At 35.6% G+C, this 13,919-nt stretch overlaps 1 protein-coding gene across 3 annotated transcripts in view; it reads right to left on the bottom strand.

The window, feature by feature from the left end:
* UBR3 (ubiquitin protein ligase E3 component n-recognin 3) overlaps window positions 1–13,919 on the bottom strand; it is a 268,208-nt gene that overhangs the window by 53,939 nt on the left and 200,350 nt on the right. For all 3 annotated transcript variants that reach the window (XM_034954464.3, XM_034954467.3, XM_034954465.3), the window contains exon 31: window positions 3,683–3,785. In XM_034954464.3, coding sequence (XP_034810355.2) covers window positions 3,683–3,785 — 103 coding nt within the window. The remainder of the gene's footprint in view (window positions 1–3,682; window positions 3,786–13,919) is intronic.

The raw sequence follows: 13,919 nt of genomic DNA, 5'->3' as shown, positions 1-13,919 counted from the left end.
TAGAAACTTTTTGTTTGCTGAACACCTTTTAGACTTAAAGAGCTGTGTATTCGAATACTCTGTATACCATCTTTGTCCTTAAGTATGCTAGCTAGAAAGGAAAATTACTAGTTACTACTAAGGATAATGACTTTCCTTAGCAACAACACACAAAATACTCAGTTTGCTAATTTAGTTTATAAACACAAAATACACACACAAAGTTTTGTTTTTGTTGTTTTTATGAAGAGTAGCAAGATATATACATAGTCTCAAAGTATCTCCCTATAAGATACTTAGTAATTATGAAGGGTAAAATAATCACTTTACAGTGCAGAAACTTGGCACATACTGCCTTGGCTAAATGATCAGAGTTATGATCATAAGTAACAAGATAAATCAACAGCATGTGCCTCCTCATACTATGCACTAAAAAGGAACACATTAGTCTGTGGCATTTCTGCCAAAAGGTTATAACCTGAATCTAATCACTAGGAAATACTGGACAAAAACAAATTAAAGGACATGCTACAAAATAACTGGCCTGAACTCAAAAAAAAAAAAAAAAAAAAAAGTGAATGTCATCAAGCACAAAGAAAAACTCAGGCTTAATTTCAGATTAAAGGAAATTAAAGAGACATGGCAACTAAACGCAAGCATAATCTTTTTGTTGTTGTTGTTACACAGTACTTTACTGCAACAACTGGCAAAATCTGAATAGGTCTACATATGGTAGAGGCCAATATTATTAATAATTATTTCTCATGTGAATATCCAATTAACCCAGCACCATTTATTATAAAGACTATGATTCCCCCAGTGTTCCTTTGTGTTATTTCTGCTATAAATCCAAATATCCAGATATGTTGTCACTGTTTTTGGTTTTGTTTTTAACAAGCACATACAAATTTATTTTCTCTCCCTGCCCTTTTTTACACAAATGATGGCATAAAGTACATATTTTCTGTTCCTAGATATTTTCTTGACATTGTCTCTGGGTGTTGTTGATATTTCAAGATCAGTAAACAAAGAATTTCACTTTTTTTTCCAAATTTATCAGAAATGTTTTCAAAGAACTTAAAACAGAACTATCCTATGACCCAGCATCCCATTACTGGGTATCTATCCAGAAGAAAATAAATCGTTCTACCAAAAAGACACATGTACTTCCATGTACATCACAGCACTATTCACAACAGCAAAGACATGGAATAAACCTAGGTCCCCATCAACAGTGGATTGGATAAAGAAAATGTAGTACCTATATACCATGGACTACTATGCAGCTATAAAGAGAATGAAATTATGTCCTTTGTCACAACATGGATGCAGCTGGAGGCCATGATCCTAAGCGAATTAATGCAGGAACAGAAAACCAAACACTGCACGTTCTCACTTATAAGTGAGAGCTAAACATTAGGTACTCACGGACAAAAGATGGGAACAACAGGCACTGAGGACTACTAGAAGAGGGAAGGAGGGGAGCAAGGGTTGAAAAACTATTGGGTACTATGCTCACTACACCTGGATGATAAAAACAATCACACCCCAAACCTCAGCATCTTGCAATATAATCATGTACAAACCTGCACATGTACCCTCTGAATCTAAAATAAAAGTTGAAATTATTTTAAAAAATAGAAATCTAAACATAAAAATTAAAACCACAGAAATACTAGAAGAAAACATGGATGAATGCTTTTTAACTAGGGAGTAGAGGAAGGCCTGTTTAACTGTGACTCAAAATTCAGAATAAATGAAAAGATTAATATGACTATATTAAAAAAACTTTGACAAAAAAATCATACATGAAGTAAAAAGACATTTGACAATCTGGTGAAATGTATTGCAACTTATAACAAAAAGGACTAATACCCATAATACATAAACATATCTTAAAAATGAAGAGAAAGCTGGGTGCAGTGGTGCGCACTGGTAATCCTAGCAACACGGGAGAGGCTGAGGTGGGAGGATTGCTTGAGCCCAGGAGTTTGAGTCCAGCCTGGGCAAAACAGGGAGATGTGGTCTTTAAAACAACAAATAATAAAAATAAAGAGGAAGGCTAGGCACAGTGGCTCACACTTGTAACCTCAGTACTTTGGGGAGGCCCAGATGGGAGGATCATTTGAAGCCAGGAGTTTGAGACCAGCCTGGGCAGCAAAGTGAGATCCCATCTCCACAAAAAATAATAATAAGGAAAAGACCAATGATCCAATTTTTTGAAATAGTCAACAGATTAGAGACTTCATAAAAAGAAATGCAAATGGATGGGAATGAAAGATTGATGTCTATGAATTTATTTTGTTATATAGTTTTTACTTCAGAAAAATATAAATTTTATACAATAAAATATAAGTCAAGGGGGAAAAAAGCAGTCTTTAAATATTGAGGAAAAAAACTGAAATGAGCTGAACTATAAATCAAGTTGATGGCATAATCACATGGGAAAAGTTACTTTATGTGATTTAAAAACACAGTTTTTGACTATACAACCCTAGAAGTACATATTCTAATGACAAAGATAATTTATGGTTAGTAGTAATATTGGTATTTTAAAAACATAATCGAGGCTATACTTTAGTTATACAAATAATTATGTTAATATTATTAGGAATCAAGACTTTAAGAGAAAAAAGATACAAGTAACAAAAAAGAAATAAAATGAAAACTGTGCAATCTTATGTTGATTAGAAATACCAGTAAGAACACAGGATCTTTTTTTTCCTTTAAAAAAATATTTCCTAACTCTGTCCACTGAAATGGCCTATAAACAATGATAACCTATTAGCTATGTATGCCCTCTAGCACCCAGACTGTGGTCTCTAAATACCATTTGCCATTAAAAGGAACTAAATGGAGAAATGGCTGATTCCAAGTATAGAATAGAAAATGTACAAAACGAACCCGGGCCAACTTGTACCAGAAAGCGAGGATATGATGAAAGACTACTTGGCTCATGTCAAAAGTACAAAAGTCAGTTTGGAAAGATTCTCACTAAAGTAAAAGGGAACAATTTGTATCAAAAAGAAGAAAGATTGAAATGGAGTGAAACACATCAAATATATATAAAATCCATGAGATCATAAAATACACGAAAGACCAAACTTATTGGTCACTGTTGGAAGTTAATAGGGCATCCATTCCTTACTTTGAAAATTTATAAATCAGAAAAGTATCAAGTATTCATCCTGCCAAACTGTATTTCAGGGTCAACAAATAGTTGATATGGTAAAGTTCTTTATAAAAACATTCCATCTAATCAGAAGAAAGCATTTTTTTAAATCACCATTTTGCAGCACCTAATGAAATAATGGATTTTAGCAAGAATTATCAGGGGTCCTTAAAACCATTAGGTGAAAGACTGATGGGCACTTTACAATGCAGGAATCAGACTAAAGCTACTTGAATCCACTAACTGTAACATAAATAGACAACCAGTCATTACATGCCTCCACTTGACTATTTCATCTGCATAAAAATCAGTGGGATTCTTTAAAAGATTTTCTCACATGGTGGGAATTTGTATGCAATTTTTACAGACAGCATAATGGTAAACTGTCTTCAATTCTTATGATATATTTCTGTGCTTCATAAAGAAAATGTGAAAAAATCACATATATTGAAATTTCAATTCCATTTTTATATTTAACACCTGTTTTTCATAAAGAGTTTTAATTGATCTTAGTCTTTCAATTATACTTACTGTGGATTCATCTCTTCTAACTGGGTGAGCTTTCTCCAGGGATTATACTCAGAGTCAATGCTATAAAGCCGCATGTGCAAGGCTAATACATGAAACAGCTGATCTGAAAAAATTGAAGAAAAGGTAATTAGAAAGTTCACACATTTGTTCCAGAACAAAATTCAGATAAAATTTCTAGTTATTTCATAAGGAAATCTGTTTCCTATCCTGACAATTAAAATTCACCAAGTTTAAGTCCCAATTACTTCACACTCTCTTTTATGGTAACCTCTGAAATACATATCCAAATAATCTGTGCTAGAATCTGGACTGTCCTTAGACTCAATCTTAATACAGGAATGGTTTTCCTCATCTCCTATCACAGACATACTTGTCCTTGACTTTACGCTGCAGCCTTGCCAGTTTGTACTTCTCACCATTGTGGTCTCCTCCTAACCAAACTTTACTATTATCTTCAATCCTCTACCCTGGGTAATATGAACATCCTAATAACTCACTGTTAGGTGAAGTTCTTTCTTTGCCTAGTATGTCCCTCTAAACCTCATTTAGACTGAAGAGTGAATTCATCATCTTTGGATTCTACATAAAGAAAAAGTAACTGAAATAGAGTATTATTTGTTACAATTCCAACTATTTAAATTTATTCTACCTGAATTATAACAATAATCTACCAATCTCGGCTTTCAACAAAATTCTGCTCATGACATTTAGAAGAAAATATCATGTTTAAAATTATTCTGGGAAAAAAAAAAACCCTAAGTATTGCTTTTGTATCTGATGCACCCCTTCTTTTTTTGTTATAAATGACAATAATTAAATTATTCTGCCACACAGAATAATTATTTAATTATTATTCTGCCACACATAGTAATTTAATTATGACAATAATTAAATTATTCTGCCACACATACATATTTGGAAATCAAAAGTCATATTTTAGAAAATCAGATATGATACTTCTTAACATATGATTAAAATTAATTCTTAAATCTAGGAAAAAAGTTAACTGAATGACACAAACCTATTATTGTTACTTATTTTCTAATTAAAACTAGACCAGATTTTGTTGCTCTGAGCCAGCAGACCTAGAAATTAACTACATTTTATGTTAATTTACTCAAGATCCATCAATATAAATGGGGTAGTATGGAGTGTGCATGTGTGTTTATGTGTACATGCGTGTATGTGTATAGTATTTTGGGAAGCTGTTATAAAACATATGAGAGCTGTAATTTGAGTAAAATAAATGTTCTACTCTATGGGGCAGGATAAAGGAAATATATTTTTCTAAGTTTCAATCTGATCTCTCTATAACAGAGGAATCTAAATACCTTACCCTGTTTCATCTCCTATTTATAAGTCAATGTGTAGCCTACATCTTCCTTAAATTTCTTCATTCTATTACTGACTTAGTTACTTATTATGTGCCAGGCATTATGTTACATTGATTGATAATCTCAATTAATTTTCACAAAAATTCTACTAGGCGGGTAATATTATTAACCCTCACTTTTGAGGCAAGTTAAGTTTCCCAAATTTCCAGTTTTTATGGTAGCCTGGTTTCATAGATGATACTGAGAACAAGGGAAGTTTTAGCAGAGGAAAAACATGACTAAAGATTGGTAAATTTTCTTTTATTTCAATTCAATTATACATATGAGACTACTAAGCATATAATTTATACTTTTAATGAGTGTTTTAATGACTAAAACCTAAAAGTGTTTAAAAAACTAAATTCTTCTCACAGAAAAATATTAAGATTATCTCAAGCTGCACGGTGAGGAGTTCTGCATTCTTTTTATATAGGTATTAACTTGATCAAAGGGCTCATTTTAATATCTCCTACCAAGATGAAGGTGGATCATCTTAGTTTCCCTAATTTAATCAAAAGCATAGAAGCTGCAATTGTACTAACCTGTTTTGCATTGAAACCACAGCCAGCACAGAAAATAATGTTACATTCACCTATTTTCCTAATCCCTATCATAATTTAAGAATTTCAAAATGTTAGTAGAAAAGTTTTTCATCATTTCCTCATTCTATAGATAAGAAAATAGGTCCAGAGAAAGGAAGTACCATTACTATATAATAGACCAGAAAGATGATATTATATCATCTTTAAATGATATTTAAATGATATAATATCATCTTTCTGGTCTATTATATAGTAATAATAGTTATAGAATAAATCTATAGTATGTTTGTAAGTTGGGCTTACATACAGGCAGATACATATATGGTTTGTACAAATATGAAATAAATTTAATATTGCCAGCTCACTCTTAATAGTTATTCTAAAAGCTAAGAATAGGATTCAAGATTTGCCACCTCTTAGTTATTTCTACCACTCCACTTTTTGGGGGTTTTATGATTAAAATAAAAGTACAGGATTCCTTCTCTCTCTGTCTCAGGGAACTGACCAAATAACCATTTTAACAACTTCAATTTGTTAATAAAATTCATTATTTATTGTTATTTATTCATTGTTTTGAAAATTTAGTCTTATCAGTAAGACTGAACTCTAATATTCATTTAGCAGCAAAAATACGTCTTATACCAGATGAATATTAAAGATGTAGGATGAAGAGAATCTATAATCATAATCAAAAGTTAAAAAATGTATTAACTACCAACTGCATGCATGACATATAAAAAGTTGGAAAATAATTATATCACGAAAGCATATTAAAATTTTGAGTAACAATAACAAAAAAGAATAACTCCTTTCCTAGTATAACACATTTTAAAATTCTAAAGTTTGGTCCACATATATAAAAAGATTTGGAAAAGAGAAATACCTTTAAATTCATTTATAAGCGTGCTGTGATTTCAATCTATGTATAGGAAGCACCACTGTCTGGGAGGAGCCAGGAAGTCCTGGCTTCAATCCAAGTCTGTACTAGCCATGTGTCTTTAAACAAATTACCTAACCTTAGTTTTACAGTCCATAAAATAAATATAATGTCATCTTTCTGGTCTATTATATAGTAATAATAGTTATAATCATAGAATAAATCTATAGTGTGTTTGTAAGTTGGGCTTACATACAGGCAGATACATATATGGTTTGTACAAATATGAAATAAATTTAATATTTATAAACTTTACAACTAAAACTAGATATTACAACTAAAATTAGAGATTATTATACATTGGAAACATAAGATCTCCACATAAAACCATCACTCTACAAACACATATTAACATATATTCTTAACTCTCTTCTCTCTTCTTTCCTTCATTTTTGGTACCACTCTCTCCTGGCTTTCCTCTGGTTCCTTCTCAGTTACTTTCATGTGCCCTTCTTCTGCTAATGAACCCTAAAAGGTGACATTTCTCATTAAAAAAAAGGAAAAGGCATCCTTTATTAGTCCTCTTTCCCTCTCATTCTGCACACACTACTTTACCCAAGCCCACTTCTACCTCTAAGTTCACAATTCACAAGGCTCTCTGGTACTTCAGATGTTCAACAGGCACCTCAAAATCAATACACCCAGACTAACTTGATTATACAGCCCAGCCCAGCTCCAATGTTAATTTCCTTTTAAAATTCCTATTTGAGTGAATGACACTCTTACTTGAGTGAATTTCCTTTTATAATTGCTATTTGAGTGAATGACACCACTACCCATGCAAACAACCAAGGAAAAACTCGGGAGTCATCTCCTACAGCCTTGCCCTCCACCAGTCCCATTGGTTCTGCCTCTTATGATCCATCCTATTCTGGACCACTCTGCCACTACACTGTTTTCCACCTAAATTGCTCAACAGAATGCTCACTCAGCAGTATGCCTTTTGGTTCACCCCTTCCAATCCATCTAATCAATGAATCTATTCACAATATCTCATAATTGATTGCTGAACCACTGAAGGAACAGGCATAGAAAGCCCTTTACGAGCTAGTCCATTTTCTTTTTCAGGTTTATTTCTTAACCTTCCTTCTTTTCTTTCCAAGTATTCCCCAACGTGTCATGTCGTCTCATGTCTTTGCAAGCTGTTCTCTCAGCCTAGAATAGTATCATTTTGTCCTTCAGGCCAACTCAGTTCATCTTTCAAGAGCCAGTTCATGTGCTGCTCTGTAAGGTTCTCTCTCATACCTCAGAAAGATCAGATTATCCCCTTACTTTATGCATTCTCCATACCTTGTGCTATCTATTTCAATTTTAGCATCTCTTACACAGTCTTGTAATTATTTTTCATGTTTTCCTCTCTCATTGGATGGTCAGATCTCCCTGAAGAAGACAATTGTGTCTTTACATTTTTGTACCTCCTAGGCTAGCACAACTGCTTGACATATAATAGGATTTTTAAAAGTAGGCTGAGCATTATATATCTACAATTCTATGAAAAAATCATAAATATAAGCATAAAATTCATGATGGTTTTCTACTTTTCCCTTTCTGTTGCAATGACACATTGGTTCAGTTACCAAGAAGCAGGCCAATTAATCAGCCCTACTTTCACTTCCCCAAAAGAGACTGACCCCCCAACTCTAACTACTAAAGCAGTGCTTGACCTATTTGCTCCTACCATCTTCTTCCCATGCTGGTTCCCATGCGACAACTCACCTGGGATAAATTCTATTTTCTGCAAAATCTAATCAAATTCTTTACAACTGTGACAAGTCTAAAGTATTATAATGTGCTTCATCACAAGACAGACACATCATTACTGAAACTGAGAAAACAACACTGAAAGACCAGTTTGTCCTTAGGAAAATCTAAGACTTAATTATAAGCACTCCTAGCTAGAACCAAAAAGTAAGGTTTAAGAAATCCCTCTACCTTTATCAACATTAAGGTAAGACTATTTTACATAAAAACTCTATAAAATAAAAATATAACTCCAAATTTATTATATGAGTTTCACATGTATGTGTATGAATACCAAACACACACACACACGCACACAGATACCATTATGCCAATTTTTATGACCTCAGGAATATCCACTTAAAGAAACTAAATCCAAAGTTACCATATGTTGAAATCTTTCAAAAATGCTTTTGAAACAGATGTTCCAGTACCATCCTGGAAACTGTGTATCTCTGTCAGTTATTTCTTTTCTTTTTTTTTTTTGAGATGGAGTCTCGCACTGTCGCCCAAGATGGAGGACAATGGTGCAATCTCAGCTCACTGCAAACTCCAGCTCCCGGGTTCAAGCAATTCTCCTGCCTCAGCCTCCCGAGTAGCTGGGATTACAGGCTCCCACCACCGCACCAGGCTAACTTTTTGTATTTTTAGTAGAGACGGGGTTTCACGGTGTTACCCAGGATGGTCTCGATCTCCTGACCAAGTAATCTGCCCACCTCAGCCCTCTGTCAGTTATTTCTAAACATGCAAGAAATCTAAAACTGGTAGGTTATTTCTTACTATACTCATACTGATCATTAAGATATAAAGACATTAAAGAGTTATCCCAAAGACTTTCTGCCAGGCGCGGTGGCTCATGCCTGTAATCCCAGCACTTTGGGAGGCCAAGGTGGGTGGATCATGAGGTCAGGAGATCGAGACCAACATGGTGAAACCTCTTCTCTACTAAAAAATACAAAAATTAGGCCAGGCACAATGGCTTATGCCTGTAATCCCAGCACTTTGGGAGGCCAAGGCGGGTGGATCACGAGTTCAGGAGTTCAAGACGGTGAAACCCCATCTCTACTAAAAATACAAAAATTAGCCAGGTGTAGTGGCAGGTGCCTGTAATCCCAGCTACTCGGGAGGCTGAGGCAGGAGAATCGCTTGAATCCGGGAGACAGAGGTTGCAGTGAGCTAAGACCGTACCACTGGACTCCAGCCTGGGTAACAAAGCAAGACTCCGTCTCAAAAAAACAAAACAAAACAAAACAAAAACAAAAATTAGCTGGGTGTGGTGGTGGGTGCCTGTAATCCCAGCTACTTTGGAGGCTGAGGCAGGAGAATTGCTTGAACCCAGGAGACAGAGGTTGCTGTGAGCCGACATGTTACCACTGCACTCCAGCCTGGGCAACAGAGTGAGACTCCATCTCAAAAAAAAAAAAATTTTTCATAAATTGGTTCTATCTTAAATCATACCACTGTTAAAATGCACCTAAGGTAAACTTAACTGGGTCTGTATTCAAGACTTCAGTCTTATCAGTCTAGTCATCAATGGTTAAATCACTGTCAATGGAAAAAACCTCAGCCAGGCAAGGTGACACATACCTGTAGTCCCAGCTACTCAGAAGGCTGAGATGGGAGGATTATTTGAGCCCAGGAGTTTGAGGCCAGCGTGGGTAACAAAGCAAGACCCTGCCACTTAAAAAAAAAAAAAAAAAAAAAACTCAAGTAGCCAAATGACTCTCTGAAATATCATGGGGGTGGGGAAAAAAATCTCCCTTTCTCTGCAACTGAATAATCAAAGTGAGGAAATGGTTCTGACCTACTTATCCTAAGGTGAATGTAATAGGTGTGAGTATACACCTCTCACATCAAAGCCAGCTTCCACTGGTTCCTCTGTATGTCCCTGAGAAATCAGCCATGAAGAGATGGGAAAGAGCTCTTTAAATGAGGTCTGGGAACAGGTCCAAGAAGAAGGGAACATCTGTAGATCTGGTTCCCAAGAGACAGAAGGTTGATGCCATGGATGACGGGAGCTGACTCATCTCTCCCTATCCCATTCCTAAGCACTCCAGGCAAGGCAGGGTAGAGAATCAAGTGGCAGTTATGGTAGAATTTTAAAGAGTTAAAAGACAAGTTTAATAATTATTATTATATATAATAACATATTATGTAAGATACTTTAGCTCATATATCTAATACTATTTGATCATTACATTAACTATGATGGATATATCAGGTAGTCAGTATAAGTACCATCATCCTCACTTCCACAATGAGGTAAAAAGTTAGGTTAGGTTCCCAAAGTCCAACAGATAACAAATACACTAGAATCCATGCCTTCAAACTCCAACCCAGTGTTCCTTCCAGCACTATATGCTAGGTTTTCACCAGTCAACAAGGACACGTGGGATTTTGGGAATAGAGTGGGGAAGTGTTGCTTCCTTTGGAGAGGTTTTTTCTGCCATGTGAGGAAGGGAAGACAGTGAAGAAAAAGGCTGTCTTGAGTACTTTCATACTTTCCATGTTGTGTTCTTCTCCTGCCTCCCGGAGTTCCTATGTCTCCACTCCCAGGCACACTATGCCATAATTCTCTGGTTACCTCAAGTATCCACAAGTATTATTATTAGCTTCATCAAATTGTTCACCTTCTACTTTAAGATTTCAGTGACTAGAAGCCTCCCCTTTTCCCTTTCCAACAGAGCTTGGGATGATAAGAGGCAGGGAGAGGACAATTCTGCTTCTGCATATAGGTAGTCCTAGGAAGAGAGGTCAGTTCTTAGGACTCCTAACTTCCTCTTTACTAAAGAGGCACATTCCATGAATCCAGGTCTTATTTAAGCACCTTGTTTAAAATGGGGGTAGAGTTTGTCCCATCTAACTGCAGAAGAAAGAAGCTGCCTCGCCCTAAGCCAAGTAAGATCCAAAGACCCCTATGTCCTGATAGTGAAAATTACTATCTATGGTACTTAGTTCTTGAATGCCCAAATTATAAATACAGAAAGGCCTGGCTACTTAAGTCACAAATCATGGCACTTTCAGAAAGGCCTTAAAGAAAATTTAAAGCCACTCCTCTAACTTAAATTTTCATGCCACATTCTTAAACCTCTCCAAATTAACAATGTATTTTGTTCTCAAAAGATAAACTTTATCATGGGGATAAATCTCATTCTGTCCTCCTAATCTCATCTCTGAAGAGGTCAAAAGAAAGTCTGTCAAGTCCCTTAAAAAAAACTGCAATGGACTGAATGTTTATGTCCCACCAAAATTCATATGTTGAAGTCCTAACCCCAAGGTTAGTATAAGGAGGTGGGGCCTTTGAGAAGTGATTAGGTCACGAGGAAGCCCTCATGAATGGGATTAGTGCTCTTATAAAAGAGATTCCAGAGAGATCTCTTGCCCCTTCCACCACGTGAGGTTACAGTGAGAAGACAGCTATGTATGAGGAAGCAAGCAGGTCCTCACCAGACACCAAATCTGCTGGAGCCTTGATCTTAGACTTCCCAGCCTCCAGATCTGTGAGAAATACATTTCTGTTGTATATAAGCCACCCAGTCTACGGTATATTGTTATAGACTAAGACAAAAATTGAGCTAAAAAGTGTTATCTTGCTCCTTCTCCTTATCCACACACCCCCCAATTTGACAATTATAGTGTTGAAATAGAAATATTAATGTTGAGATTTACAATCTATAGAAACTAGAATATATATTATAAAATTGAATTCTTACAACAATCCTCTGATTGGGTATTAATGAGGAACATAATTTCACTCTCTAGTTTACACTATGCTGCCTTTTAATATCACCATCCTTTAAAAGGCTTACCAAACTCCTCACCTATCTCAAACAGTACTCCTTATCTCTGAAAGTGTTCAAGCAGAGTGCAAACGATTGGAATAGTAGGTACAAGATGCCTGAGCTAGATAACATTTAGACTAGGAGATTTCCTAAGTAACTTTTAGCTCAAAGATTCTGATTCTATTTATCATGTGATTTCACTGACAGCCTCTAATTTTATTTATGCACTATTTAAAATGAAGAGCAAAATAAAATATAAAACAAAATACCAAAATCTTCTGAATTTGTAAGATGTATCAAAAGAAAAGAACAACAAAAACTCCAAGCTTTGATTTATTCTATAGTGTATGACTGTAGATAAAGTATAATTCTAAAAGTTCCTAGAGTATAACTCCTAGTCCAGCTATTTGCCTTTTGTGCTTAATGTCAATGATGTTAATTAACAGTGGGGAAAAGCTCCAGATTTGAGCTTTGCATGTAACAGTTAACAACCACGAACATCTGTCAGGACACAGAGCATCCAGCCTAGTACACTAATTTTATAGATGAGGAAACTGAAGCCAAAAACATAAAATGTCTTGCCTAAGCACATGCTTATGATCCTAGTTTGCTGTTGTCTATTCCACCACATATGTATCTTTCATGTTGGCCCTAAATACATACCAACTTGCTCTTCAGAACATAAAACATTCCCAAATACCACAAAATCACCTTTTAGCCATCAAATCTGATCAATAACTAGTCTCAGGAGACAATTTACACATTTTTGTATTAATTTATACCTTTTGACCATTATAATAATTTGATGGCCAAATTTTCCTTTTTATGGTAACAAAAAAAATTGAACAAAATTGTGGTTCAATCTGCTTGCAGAAATTGGTATTTTTAAATTTGAAAAAGGCCTTCGTAAGCCATCAGTGTCAGAATTTTACTACTAAGTGTGAAAGAATAAGGCCAGACTACTTAAAAGTAATTTTAGCCGAGGCATAGTGGTTCATGCCTATAATCCCAGCACTTTGGGAGGCCAAGGTGGGAGGATTGCTTGACGCCAAAAACTTGAGACCAGCCTGGTCAACATAGTGAGACCCCATCTCTACAAAGAAATGTATTAAAAAATTAGTTGGGCCTGATGGTGTGTGTCTGCTGTCCTAGCTACTCGGGAGGCTGAGGTGGGAGGAATGCTTGAGCCCAGGAGTTCGAGGCTGCAGTGAACTATGATTGTGCCACTACACTCCAGCTGAGTGACAAAGGGAGACCCTGTCTCTCAACAATAAAAGGGTAATTTTGTAAAAACTCATTATTTGTTTAACATCTTTATGCTGCCTAACTGTAGGGAGAAATTAATGTCAAAATAATTTTCTATAATTTTTTTTGAGACAGAATCTTGCTTTGTCACCCAGTCTGTAGTGCAATGGCACAATCATGCCTCACTCCAGCCTCCACCTTCTGGGCTTAAGCGATCCTCCCACCTCCATCTCCTGCGTAGCTGGGACCACAGGCACATGCCACCACACCCAGCTAATTTTATTTTTCTTTTTAGAGATGAGGTTCTCCCTATGTTGCCCAGGCTGTTAACAACTTTTGGACTCAAGTGATCCTCCCAACCTCAGCTTCCCAAAATGCTAGGATCACATGAGTGAGCCACCGCACCTGGCTAATTTTCTGTAATTTTAAATTCACCAAAAATTCACTCTTTGAGCAAGTAGAACTATTTTAAGTTGCCTGCACAGATCTAAGCTGGGTTGCTTGCTATGAAAAGCAAATCTGGTAGAAATTATTTACTGCAGTGACTATGCATAATTTCTTGATCAGATCATAGATTACATCAAAATTAAGTCAGAACTTCCCAAATGAAAATGTCAA

Source organism: Pan paniscus, chromosome 13 (assembly GCF_029289425.2).
Source record: "Pan paniscus chromosome 13, NHGRI_mPanPan1-v2.0_pri, whole genome shotgun sequence".
Taxonomy (NCBI): domain Eukaryota; kingdom Metazoa; phylum Chordata; class Mammalia; order Primates; family Hominidae; genus Pan; species Pan paniscus.
The sequence above is the reverse complement of the archived record's forward strand: the minus strand, read 5'-3'. Positions and strand labels throughout refer to the sequence as shown.